The sequence below is a fragment of the Chiloscyllium plagiosum genome, chromosome 39, assembly GCF_004010195.1.
Source record: "Chiloscyllium plagiosum isolate BGI_BamShark_2017 chromosome 39, ASM401019v2, whole genome shotgun sequence".
In the NCBI taxonomy this organism is placed as follows: Eukaryota; Metazoa; Chordata; class Chondrichthyes; order Orectolobiformes; family Hemiscylliidae; genus Chiloscyllium; species Chiloscyllium plagiosum.
The window spans coordinates 9,795,957-9,809,744 of record NC_057748.1 but is presented as its reverse complement, the minus strand read 5'-3'; the positions used below and the strand labels follow the sequence as shown (position 1 = coordinate 9,809,744).

The 13,788-nt window shown below is 44.8% G+C and overlaps 1 protein-coding gene across 1 annotated transcript in view; it reads left to right on the top strand.

Moving 5' to 3' along the window:
- LOC122542017 (myosin-1-like) overlaps positions 1–13,788 on the top strand; it is a 34,973-nt gene that overhangs the window by 9,904 nt on the left and 11,281 nt on the right. Inside the window, exons 4-8 of the mRNA XM_043679309.1 lie at positions 3,225–3,308; positions 5,866–5,937; positions 7,891–7,962; positions 10,198–10,269; positions 12,163–12,234. Coding sequence (XP_043535244.1) covers positions 3,225–3,308; positions 5,866–5,937; positions 7,891–7,962; positions 10,198–10,269; positions 12,163–12,234 — 372 coding nt within the window. The remainder of the gene's footprint in view (positions 1–3,224; positions 3,309–5,865; positions 5,938–7,890; positions 7,963–10,197; positions 10,270–12,162; positions 12,235–13,788) is intronic.

Here is a 13,788-nt window from a genome sequence, read left to right as displayed (position 1 = left end):
CTGTGTGTGTGTGTGTGTGGTTGTGTGTGTGGTTGTGTGTGTGGGTGTGTGTGTGGGTGTGTGTGTGGGTGTATGTGGGTGGGTGGGTGCAGCATTACAGATAAAGGGAAGTTCACCACTAAGGTGGGACGTGAAAACAAGGGTCAGAATTTTAAAATCAAGAACTCAGGGTAGGAGTAGGTCAGTGAGCACGGGGGGAGAGGTGGGTGAATGGGTCATGATCTACAGGAGAGTAGAGTTTGGAGTGAGCTGAGTTTTACAGAAGCTGGAAGCTTGGGGGAAGCTGCCTATTCATAAGGAGTGGTGGTCCTGCTATCTCTCCTGAAGGCAAGGCCATGGAAATGGCGGTTAGGAGTCAGCTCAACAGGCAAATAAGGAGAGTGTGAAGAAAAGGAGCAAATGATTATGGGAGGAGATGGGAAATGACAGTCAATTGATCAAAAAGGCAGAGTGTTTTTGGATCAGTTTTCTCTTTACAAAATCTCCTTTATTCAGAGGCAGTAAACAATGAATGTATAAATCAGTCAAGTAGGTGAATTTTATTTTTAAATTCACTCATGGGATGTGGTGTTGCTGGCCAGGTCAATAGTTATTGCCCGTCCCTATGAGTCAACCACAGCGCTATGGGTCTGGAGTCACACATAGGCCAGATTTCCTTCCCTAAAGGGACATCAATGAACTAGGTGGTCATTCACAACAATGGTTACATGATTGCCATTAGGCTAGCTTTTAAATTCCAAACTTTTATTCCCCTTTCAGTTAAGGACTGCCATGCTGGGATTTGAGCCAATGGCCCCAGAACATTAGCCTGGGGTCCTGGATTGCTTGATCACTGACATGAGGCAATAGAGACCATAAGACCATAAGACATAGGAGTGGAAGTAAGGCCATTCGACCCATCGAGTCCAGTCCGCCATTCAATCATGGCTGATGGGCATTTCAACTCCACTTACCCGCATTCTCCCCGTAGCCCTTAATTCCTTGTGACATCAAGAATTTATCAATCTCGGCCTTGAAGATTTTTAGCGTCCCGGCCTCCACTGCACTCCGCGGCAATGAATTCCACAGGCCCACCACTCTCTGGCTGAAGAAATGTCTCCGCATTTCTGTTCTGAATTTACCCCCTCTAATTCTAAGGCTGTGTCCACGGGTCCTAGTCTCCTCACCTAACGGAAACAATTTCCTAGCGTCCACCCTTTTCAAGCCATGTATTATCTTGTAAGTTTCTATTAGATCTCCCCTTAATCTTCTAAACTCCAATGAATACAATCCCAGGAGGCAGTTTAGTGGATCTAAAAGAATCACTTCCTGCTACTCTTTGTCCACAAGTAGTTCTGTAAAGATACTTACCTCATGGATTAAATTCTCACATCAGTTTTCACCTACCAGATTCCTTAAGGCCTGGAAAACTGATGACAAGTTAAACAGTTAAAATTAAGGCACAGGACCTTGTTGTATTTAAGTGACCAATCTCTCTCCTCTGAGGAGCATAGTTGCTCGCATTTGCTCACATTGAATTCCATCAGCCATTTCCTGGACCACTCTCCCAAACGGTCTAGATCCTTCTGCAGCCTCCCCACTTCCTCAGTACTACCTGCCTGTCCACCTAACTTTGTATCATTGGCAAACTTTGCTAGAATGCCCCCAGTCCCTTCATCCAGATCATTAATATATAATGTGAACAGCTGTGGCCCCAACACTGAATCCTGCGGGACACCGCTTGTCACCAGCTGCCATTCCGAAAAAGAACCTTTTATCCCAACTCTCTGCCTTCTGTCAGACAGCCAATCCTCAATCCATACTAGTAGCTCACGTCGAACACCATGGGCCCTCACCTTGCTCAGCAGCCTCCCGTGTGGCACCTTATCAAAGGCCTTTTGGAAGTCTAGATAGACTACATCCACTGGGTTTCCCTGTCTAACAAGAGCAATTGTATTCAGTTGTTGAATTGCTCTGTGTTTGATTATATGAATCTGGTAACTGATCTTGCTCACAGTGCTTGATTAAATATAGATTCAGCTGCATAGAAGCTTCTGGAATCTCAGTTGAAGCATGGAGCAGATCTTCTAAAGCACTGAACAGAACTCTGTTAACAAAGTTCCTGCACATTTAGAAACTCCTAGTGACTCTGCATTACTCAAAATAAAACAAAGTCAACCACGTTGCTGTGGGTCAGGAGTCGCATGGAGGCCGGGCCAGTTAAGAATGGCAGTTTCCTTTTATAAAGGACTTTAGTGAATCAGATATTTTGTTCCCCGGAAGGGTCACCGAAAATGTTAACTCTGATTTTTCTGTATAAATGCTGAGCTTTTCCGGCAACTTCTGATTTCTTCCTGATTCATGGCCATCATTGCAATCTTAATCCCAGAATTTTATTGAATTCAAATTCCGCCATTGGTAGGATTCAAACCAAGGGCCCCAGCACATTACCTGAGTCTCTGATTAGATTAGATTAGACCCGCCTCAGGCGACTGACTGTGTGGAGTTTGCACGTTCTCCCCGTGTCTGCGTGGGTTTCCTCCGGGTACTCCAGTTTCCTCCCACAGTCCAAAGATGTACAGGGTCAGGTGAATTGGCCATGGTAAATTGCCCGTAGTGTTAGGTAAGGGGTAAATGTAGGGGTATGGGTGGGTTGCGCTTTGGCGGGTCGGTGTGGACGTGTTGGGCCGAAGGGCCTGTTTCCACACTGTAATGTAATGTAATCTAATCTGGATTAATAGTCCAGTGACAATATCACTAGGCCATCCCCCTCCCAAATGGTAAAGGGATAATAAACACTGAAAGACATAGCAGAGAGCTTTGCCATAATGTTAAGGAGTTGGATATACACTCTCGGCTACAGTAACCATGGTGTTTCAGTCAGTGAATGAGCTCCATTGTGCAGCAACAGGCTGACAGCTCCTGGTTTATTCCAAAGTAAAGATGGCCCCTAATTCCTCAGATGGGGAAGCTCAACCAGGAGAGGCCTTGCTGACAGCTGAGTCAGTGGAATGGCGCCTGCTCAGATGAAACTGGGTTGGGAAATAGTTCTACATTAACGCCTAACACTTGGCCATCAAGACACTTGACTAACACTTGATCCCCGTGAATGAAAACCGTGGCCTTAGACAGACACTAACACTGGAGAAAATGGGAGAGAAATATTAGAGATACAGGAACAAGTGTGAAGCAAAGAGATGGCTAACAGATGATTAACCTGGTATCTGATTCACTGTCATTGTTAGGGCAAACACAAGAAGCTTGAGAACTTACTGAACAAGCTGGAGAGTGACAGAAGAGGCATGCTTGATAATTCATTATTCCTCGAGGTATGTAATGACAAGGAAATACACTTAGGGAGCACTGTCAACCTCTGGATCTTAAAGAGTTCCCACCTGCCAATGGAGTACTTTCAAACTGCCGTCCTGTCATCAGTCTAGGCCAGCTATTACTTTTTCTTTCATCTTTTAAGAGATGTGGGCAACAGTGGCATTTTGTTGCTTAATTCCTCTTGAACAGAATGGTCAAAAGGTGGGCCATTTCTGAGGGCAGTGAAGAGTCAACAGCCTTCTTGGGGGGGAGGAGGGGGGGTCTGGAGTCACATGTAGGCCAGACTGGGTAAGGGCAGCTGATTTCTGTCCCTAAAGGGCATCAGATAGTTTTTTTTAGAAAAACAAAAAATCAATGGTAGGTTCATAGAACTTAGTGAGACAACCTTTCAATTCTAGATTAATTAATTCATTGTAAACTCCCCTAGATACCAGAGTTGAACTTGTTGTCCCCAGTCATTAGCCTGACGGTCTGGATTACTCATTCATTAGCATTACCTTGGCACCACTATCTATGTTACAGGAATCAAGGAACCCCATCATCTGGAATAACTGACATCTAACACTAACAGCCTTTATTTATATGGCTCCCAGTCAATGCCTCACACAATCAGAACCAATTTGTCAAACATTGACCACCTTTAATCCTCCAGTATAAATTGTTGTGATTGTTTAAAATTTAGCATTCTTGCATATGTCCTGACAACTACAAGAATGTTGGCAGGGTTAGAGGATTTGAGCTATAGGGAGAAGCTGAACAGGCTGGGGCTATTTTCCCTGGAGCGGCAGAGGCTGAGGGGTGACCTTATAGAGGTTTACAAAATTATGAGGGGCATGGATAGGGTAAATAGGCAAGTCTTTTCCCTGGGGTCGGGGGCGTCCAGGACTAGAGGGCATAGGTTTAGGGTGAGAGGGGAAAGATATAAAAGAGACCTAAGGGACAACTTTTTCACACAGAGGGTGTTACATCTATGGAATGAGCTGCCAGAGGATGTGGTGGAGGCTGGTACAATTGCAACATTCAAGAGGCATTTGGATGGGTATATGAATAGGAAGGGTTTGGAGCGATATGGGCCGGGTGCTGGCAGGTGGGACTAGATTGGGTTGGGATATCTGGTTGGCATGGACGGGTTGGACCGAAGGGTCTGTTTCCATGCTGTACATCTCTATGGCTCTATAATGTGCCTCTTTTCTCAGCAATATTCCTGTCCTGTACTACACAGTGACTGATAGTGATTGCTGGCAATGATTAGACAAGGATTGTATTCAAATGGTCAGTTGCTGCTGTAGTGATTGTAACGAGGTCAGCCAGGTGGAGCGCATAGAAAATGAGTTCCCTGATTGGGGCTGTTAATCTGGTCCAATCAGAGAGCCCTGACTGACAGATGTAAACAGGAATGTCAGAGGTTCTGTTCACTCTGAGAGCTGAACTCTGAGGGAGTTGGATCAGTGTCAAGAACTCTCCAGATGGAAATAAAGAGTGACTTGGTGACAGGATACCGGCCTCTGTGGAGTTTGATTAAATTACTTAAAGTGTGGAAACAGGCCCTTCACCTCAACAAGTCCACACCGACCCTCTGAAGAATAACCCACCCAGACCCATTCCCCTATATTTACCCCTTCACCTAATGCTACGGGCAATTTAGCACAGCCTATTCACCTAACCTGCACATCTTTGGACTGTAGGAGTAAACCCATGCAGACAATGTGCAAACTCCACACAGACAGTTGCCCAAGGCGGGAATTGAACCTGGGTCTCTGGCGCTGTGAGGCAGCAGTGCTAACCACTGTGCCACCCTATTATTATAGCTACCACAGAAAGTGAGTACTGCTGAAAGAAAATCAGGCTTTATCGAGGCTTTCGGTCTTTGACGTATCCGAGCATTCACATCACAACCAATGGAAAGGGGACGGACATTGTAACTGTATGAGACAAGAGTGCTGGTTGGTTGCCAAGTGGATTCTGACTGGCAGAGACATTGCGATAAAAAATACCCCAGTTAGGTGAAGATTGACAGTTAACTGCCATGGTTTAAACTTGAACCGGCAGGTAGATTCTGATTGGTCAAGCCACAGTTCTGGGAAATGAACCAGAGAATGGTTGGAGCCTATTGTTTCAACCCAACACAATGTGTGTACAGCTATGACATAATGAATCCTTTTCCAGCTCTATTGTTGCAGCATTTATTTTGCCTCACTGATTAATTGGTTTCACAATTTAGCTGGTTAGAATAATGACTGGATTAAAAATGGAAAATGCTGGAGAAACTCAGCAGGTCTGGCACCATCCATGGAGAGAGAAACAGAATTAATGTTTCGAGTGCACTGTGTCTCTTCTTTGGAATTGTAACGTGAGTGTTTGAGTTCCAAGGAACAGTCCTATTAGTCTAGAAATGTTAACTCTTTCATTCTCCACAGATCCAGCCAGACCTGCGGATCTTCTTCAGCATTTTCTGCTTTCATTTCAGATTTCCAGCATCTGTGGTATTTTGTTTTTATTGGAATACTAACCGGTTTGTTCAGTGGCTGCCTGACCTATTCCTGATGTCGTCCCCAGAAAAGCAATAAACAGAATCACACGTTTGAAATGGAGAATAATGCCTTACAGCAGAGATCATCGGCTGTTGAGGTAAGACACTTTTCCAATCTTTTATGGCTAATGTTTGGAGAATAGCCACAGTCTTTTCTCTGCGGTGGGGGAGTCCAAAACTAGAGGGCATAGGTTTAGGGTGAGAGGGTAAAATCTTAAAAGGGACTTAAGGGACAACCTTTTCATGCAGAGGGTGGTGCGTGTGTGGAATGAGCTGCCAGAGGAAGTGATAGAGGCTGCAACATTTAAAAGTCACAATTTGGAGATGCCGGTGTTGGACTGGGGTGTACAAAGTCAAAAATCACACAACACCAGGTTATAGTCCAACAGGTTTAATTGGAAGCACTAGCTTTCGGAGTCCTGATGAAGGAGCGGCGCTCCAAAACCTAGTGCTTCCAAATAAACCTGTTGGAATATAACCTGGTGTTGTGTGATTTTTAATATTTAAAAGGCATCTGGATGGGTACATGAATAGGAAGGGTTTAGAGGGATATGGGCCAAGTGCTGGCAAGTGGGACTAGATTAGAATAGGATATCTGGTTGGCATGGACGAGTTGAACCAAAGGGTCTGTTTCTGTGCTGTATGTCTCTATAACTCTATATTTAATGGTAGGTAATGTCAATGGAGTAAGTATCCAGAGGCCTGGAGTACTGCACTAGGGACATGGGTTAAATTGGCAGCTGGTGCAATTTAAATTCAATGATTAAATCTGAAAACTATAAAGCTGGACTCAGTGATGGTAACCATGAAGCTATCATTTTTGTTGTAAACCCCTATCTCATTCACTAATGGCCTGTTAGGGTGGGGAAATCTGACTGTCCTTATCCCACATGTAATTCCAGACCCACATCAATGTGGAGACTCTTAACTATCCTCTCAAGGGCCTTAACAAGCAACTTTCAGCTCAAGGGCCATTGATGCAAGTGATGTCCACATCCCACTAAAGAATTAAAAAACAGCAGTACCTACACATAGTGGCAAGCAAAGCCATTGGTTAAGGTCTTATCAGAATGATGGCACCTCTGACAGTGCAGAACCCCGCTCACTGCTGGCTTTGGGAGTGCCAGACTAGGGCTTGTGCTGATATCTCCAGAGTGGGATTTGAACATCTGACCATCAGCCTGAGCAGTAAGACCCATTAAGCCATGGCTGGCAGTGTAAATGAGTGTGAAACAGGCCATTGGCCAAGCACTCTTTTCCCCTCCAGAATAAATTGTTGTGACTGTTTGAGATTTGGATTCTTGCATATGACCTGATGACAAACTTCAACAACCTAGACTCCCTGCAAGTACTGACCGCTGTCACCCTGGCGGGTATCGGGGCGGGCTGCCCTAGAGGTAGTCGAAAGGTGTGTCAGGACGGACCGAGAACTGGAAGGGGCATGGGGTGGACCGAGAGCCGAAAGGTACATAGGGGCGGGCTGCCTTAGAGTGGCCGGAAGGTGGGAGGGACGGGAGCTTGCTGGGTCTGTATTGTATGCACTGTTTATGTAACTGGATTAGCTTTTTATGTACAAATGTCATTGTCGCTGTCTTTTATATGTGGAACTGGGATTTGAGGTTTGTCCTCCTCTCTGTAAACTGGTTGAACGGTAGGGTTTGGGGCCGAGCTTTGCTGCTCCTCTCCCTTGTAAAATTACTGTTGTATACAGCTGTAAATGTTGACTGTTTTTTGTAAACTGTTTTGTAATTTGTTTAATAAAATATTATAGACTCCCTGCAATGTGGAAGCAGGTCATTTGGCCCATCAAGTCCACACAGACCCCTCTAAACAGCATCCCACTCAAACCCAACCCCCTATCTTTCCCATGACTAACCTTCCCTGCATATTGGTAGACACTATGGGGCAACTTAGCATGGCCAGTCAACCTACCCAGCACATCTTTGGACAGTGGGAGGAAACCAGAGCACATGCAAACTCCATACAGACAGTTTTTTTTATTATTAAATATTTGAGTGGCTCACCCGACCTATTCCTGATGTTGTCAACAGAAAAACAAGAAACTGAAGCATACGTTTGAAATGGAGAATAGTGCCTTACAGCAGAGATCATTAGCATTTGAGGTAAGCCATTTTCCTGTCTTCTGTGGATGGTGTAGAGGTTGTGTCAGTGAAGTAGGAACATAGCGGCCTGGACTATTCTTCTTAAACCATGGGTTCAAATCCCACCATGGAAACTGGTGGAATTTAAATTCAACAAATACGTCTGGAATATATAAAGCTATTCTCAGTGAGAATGACCTGAAACTATTACTTTTTAAAATTTGGTTGTAAAAATGCATCCAATTCGCCAATACCCTGTTAGGACCGAAAATCTGTCTTCCTTAACTTGGCCTGGCCTGCACATGTCTTCAGGGGTACAGCAATATGGTTAACTCTGAATTACCTTCTGGAGTGGACCAACAAGCCACTGTCAGTTCAAAGGCAATTAGAAATGGGCAACAAGCACTGGTGATGCCCTCATCACATCAAAGGATAAAACAATCTCCCGTGCCCACACAAGGAGGCAAGCAACACCTTTATTAAAGGTCTTATCTTCAAGATGGCACCCTGACTGCGCAGCACTCCCTCACTGCTGGCTTTGGGAGAATTATGCTAGGCTCAGTGTGGCATGGTGGCTCAGTGGTTAGCACTGCTGCCTCACAGTACCAGGGACCCAGGTTCCACCCTTGGGTGACTGTCTGTGTGGTGTTTGCATGTTCTCCCTGTGTCTGTGTGGGTTTCCTTTCACAGTCCAAAGATGTGTAGGTTAAATGAATTAGCCAAGCTCAGGGATGTGTGGGTTAGGGGTAAATATAGGAGAATGGGGCTGGGTGGGTTACTGTTTGGAGGGTCACTGTGGACTTGCTTGGCCAAAGGGCCTGTTTCCATACTGTAGGGATTCTATGTCTCTGGTTTGGGACTTGAATGTCTGACCAACAACCTTCAGTGATAGACTCACTCAGCCATGACTGAGAGTGAAAAAGCAAGTCAAACAGGACGATTTGCCAATGCACCCTTTTCTCCTCCAGTCTAAATTGTTGTGACTGTTTGAAATTTGGCATTCTTGCATGTGTCCTGATGACTGCAAGATGAAAAGCTTCACCGACATCTCTCTTTTCAGCCATATTCCTGTTCACTACTATGGAGCAAATCATAGAGATTGCTGGTTATGATTAGCCAACGACTCAATTCTAATGGTCGAGTATAGCACAGAACATAAAAACAGCTGGAAAAAAAAGTTTCATCTAAGTTTGTGTTTTTGCATTCACCAGCACATTCACAGGTTTACCAATGGCAAAGAGGAACAACATTTTATCGTAATTGAGAAGAGAGTGTTGATTGGTTGACAAGTGGAACCTGATTGGTAGAAGAATTGCCATGAAAAATACACTGGGTTAGGTGACTGACAGTTAACTGCCAAGCATGTTTACATTTGAACCAGTAGGTTGATTCTGATCGGTCAAGCCACATTCCTGAGGAATGAACCAAACAATGGCTACAACCTGACCTGTTGAGTTGAAACAGGCACAATGTGCATATAGCTGCAAAACAATGTCCTTTTCTAACAATGTCCTTTTTTATGGGCGGCGCAGTGGCACAGTGGTTAGCACTGCAGCCTCAGAGACCCAGGTTCAATTCCTGCCTCAGGCGACTCTCTGTGTGGAGTTTGCACATTTTCCCCGTGTCTGCGTGGGTTTCCTCCAGGTGCTCTGGTTTCCTCCCACAATCCAAAAATGTGCAGGTTAGGTGAATTGGCCATGGTAAATTGCCCGTAGTGTAAGGTGAAGGGGTAAATGTGGGGGAATGGGTCTGGGTGGGTTGCGCTTCGGCGGGTTGGTGTGGACTTGTTGGGCCGAAGGGCCTGTTTCCACACTAATCTAATCTAAATCTAACTCTATTTTTGATTCATTTAACTTGCAGGATGGTATGGACAAATTTGCCTCACTAATTAATTGATTGCATTGTTTAGCTGGTTAGAATAACAACTGAAATGGAAACAGAAAATGCTGGAGAAACTCAGCAGGTCTGGCAGCTTCCGTGAAGAGAGAAGCAGAGTTAATGTTTCAAATGCAGTATACCTCTTCTTCAGAACTGTATCGTGAGGTGTTTGAGTTCCAAAGGAGAGTCATATCAGACTTGAAATGTTAATTATGTGTTTTCTTTCCACAGAAACTGCCAGACCAACTGAGTTTCTCCAGCATTTTCTGTTTTTATTTCAAATTTCCAGCATCCGCAGTATTTTGTTTTCATTAGAATACTGAATGCTTTGTTAACTGTTTGAATGACTACCTGACCTATTCCTGATGTTATCATCAGAAAAGCAATAAACAGAAACACACATTCCAAATGGAGAATAATGCCTTACAGCAGAGATCATCGGCTGTAGAGGTAAGACGTTTTTTCAATCTTTTACAGATAGTGATCGGAGATGGTTTAGTGTTAATTAATGTCAGTGGAGCAGGACTCCAGAGGTCTAGTGTATTGCTCTGGGACCATGGGTTTAAATGGCAGTTGGTGAAATTTAAATTCAGTGAATAAATCTGAAATCTATAAAGCTAGACTCAGCAATGGTGAGAATCAAACTCATTTCTTTATTGTAAACCCTATCTCATTCACTAATGGCCTGTTAGGGTGGGAAATCTGACTCTCCTTATCCCACATGTGACTCCAGACCCACATCAATGTGGATGACCCTTAACAACCTTCTGAAGTGCCCTAGCAAGCCACTTTCAGCACAAGGGCCGTTAGAGACGGACAACAAATGTTGGTGATGCCCACATACCATCGAAGGGTAAAAGAAACTCCAATGCCCACATAAGGGGCCAAGCCATGCCTTTGTTTGAGGTCTCCTCTAAACGATGTCACCTCAGACAGTGCAGCACTCCCTCAGTGCTGGCACTTAGACAATCAGCCAAGGCTTTGGGCTCATGTCTCTGGACTGAGTCTTGAATCTCCTGACCAACTCAGTAGTTAACACTGCTGCCTCACAGCACCAGGGACCCAGGTTCAGTTCCATCCACTGTCCGTGTGGAGTTTGCACGTTCTCCCCGTGTCTGCGTACATTTCCTCCAGGTGCTCTGGTTTCTTCCCAAAGTCCAAAGATGTGCAGGTTAGGGTGGATTGGCCATGGGAAATTGTCCATAGTGTCCAGGGATGTGCAGGTCAGGTGGGTTAACCATGGGAAGTGCAGGGATAGGGTAAGAGGGTGGGTCTGGGTGGGATGCTCTTCAGAAGGTTGGTGGGGACTTAGTGGGCCGAATAGCCTGCTTCCACACTGTAAAGATTCTATTTCATGGAACTGCCTCAGTCACATGACCCACTGAGCCATGACTGACCATGAAAATTAGTGTAAAACAGGCCAGTTTGTTCATGCACCCTTGTCTCCTCCAGTAAAAATTGTTGTGATTATTTGAAACTTGGCATTCTTGCATATGTCCTGATGACCGCAAGGTGAAAAGCCTCAACAACACCGTTCTTTTCATCTATATTCGTGTTCTCTACCACTAAGTGACTGATAGAGATTGCTGGTTATGATTAGTCCACAATCAGTTCTAATGGTCAGTTCGTAGTACAGAACTTGAATACCGCTGAAAATAAAAGATTTTATTGAGGCCTTTGGTCTTGCATTCATCAGAATATTTGCATCAACATCAGTGGAAAGGGGAACAACAATTTATATTGTACAAGGAGAGAGAGAGAGGCATTATGTGAAGAACACATTGGTGAGAAAACTAATGACAGTTAACTGTCAAACCTTGTTTAAATTTGAACCAGGCAGAACTCTGATTGGTCAAGCCTGAGAAATGAACCAGGGATTGGCTGTAGCCTGATCTGTTGAGCTAAAACAGGCACAATGTGTGCACTGCTACAAACAAATGTCTTTTTCAAGGGTACATTTAAATTACAAGATGGTAGTCAATTTGCCTAGCCAATTAGTTGATTGCATAGTTTAGCTGATTAGAATAACGATTGAAATTAAAACAGAAAGAGTTGGAGAAACTCAGCAGGTCTGGTAGCCTCCGTGGAGAGAGAAACAGAGTTAACATTTCATGTGTAATGTGATTCCTCTTCAGAACAGTGTCATGGATGTTCTGAGTTCCAAAGGGAAGTCGTATTGGACTTGAAATGTTAACTGTTTCTGTCTCCTCCAGCCCAACAGAGATTCTCCAGCATTTTCTGATTCTTATTTCGGATTTCTGGCATCTGTGGTATTTTGTTTTTATTGGAATACTGACTGGTTTGTTAAGTGGCTGCCTGACCTATTCCTGATGTCATCACCAGAAAAGCAATAAACAGAATCACACGTTCGAAATGGAGAATAATGCCTTACAGCAGAGATCATCGGCTGTTGAGGTAAGACACTTTTCCAATCATTTTCAGATAGTGATTGGAGATAGTTTAGTGTTAACTAATGTCAGTGGAGCAGGAATCCAGGACCATGGACCAAATCTCTGGGGCCATGGGTTTAAATCCCACCATGGCAGCTGGTGGAACTTATCAGTCTGAAATCTGTAAAACTAGTCTCAGTAATGGTGACCATGCAACTATCAGTTTTTGTTTGACAAATACAGCTCATTCACTAATTGTCTGTTAAGGACTCTCCTTACTCGACATCTGACTCCACACCAACAGCGATGTGGGATCCATAACTGCCCTCTGCGGTGGCCTATCAATCCACTCAGCTCAAAGACCATGAGACATTGCATAGAATCATCGAATCCCTATGGTGCGGAATCAGGCCCTTCGCCCCAACAAGTCCATACCGACCCTCCAAAGAGTATCCCACCCAGACCCATTCCCCTCCCTGATCATCTGACATTTACCCCTGACTAACGCGCCTAACCTACACATCCCTGAGCCCTGTGAGCAATTTAGAGTGGCCAACCTCTGCTACCTGCACATCTTTGGACTGTGGGAGGAAAAAGAGCACCTGGAGGAAACCCACGCAGACACGGGGAGAATGTGCAAACTCCATACAGAGGCTGGAATCGAACCCAGGTCCCTGGCGCTGCAACAAATACTGGTGATATCCATATCCCATCAAAAGGATTAAAGAAACTCCTGTGTCTACACAAGGAGACAAGCTATGCCTTTGTTTAAGGTATCATCTGAACCACTCCCTCATTGCTGGTATTGCTGACGTTCTGTGTTGAAGTCTCTACAGTGGGGGCTGAACATCTGACCGACAGTCTCAGTGGCTAGGCCCCGCTGAGCCATGGCTGAGAATGAAAATTCGAGTGAAACAGGAAGGTTTGTGAATCTGGCCTGTGTATCTCACCCTATGGCTACATGTGTGCCCTGTTTTCCACACCACAAACAGAAGTCATCCTGGAGGCCTTTACCCAACAAGGATTTCCTTTGCTAGAGGTCGATAGTAATCTGATGGATCTCTGGTAGTTTTATGGTCACCATTACTGAACCTGACTTTCAATTCCAGATTTTAGAACAAATCCACCGAATTTAATTGCCACTTGACGTTGTGGTGGGAACTGAACCTATGTCCCTCAGTACATAGGACTGGATTGCTAACGCAGTAGCATTACTTCTACTGGGTGCACCGGGCCCTTTATCACTTGGCCAGCCTCGCTAAGGTCTCAATAGTTCATCCCAAACTAGTCAGTGTTGCCCAGTGTGACCATTGGAACACTGAAAATGGTTGTGAGGAGTTTGTGCGCGAGAAGGAAGAATCAGCAGGGTTTCCCCTGATGGCCATCCAACTGTCGAACTATCTGTAGGTTCGGTGGATTAGCCATGGTAAATTGTCAATAGTGTCCAGGGATGTGCAGGTTAGTTGGATTGGCCACGGTGAATTGTCAATAGTGTCCAGGGAGGTACAGGTTAGTTGGATTGGCTGCAGTGAATTGTCTACAGTGTTCAGGGATGTGCAGGTTAGCTGGATTGGCCACT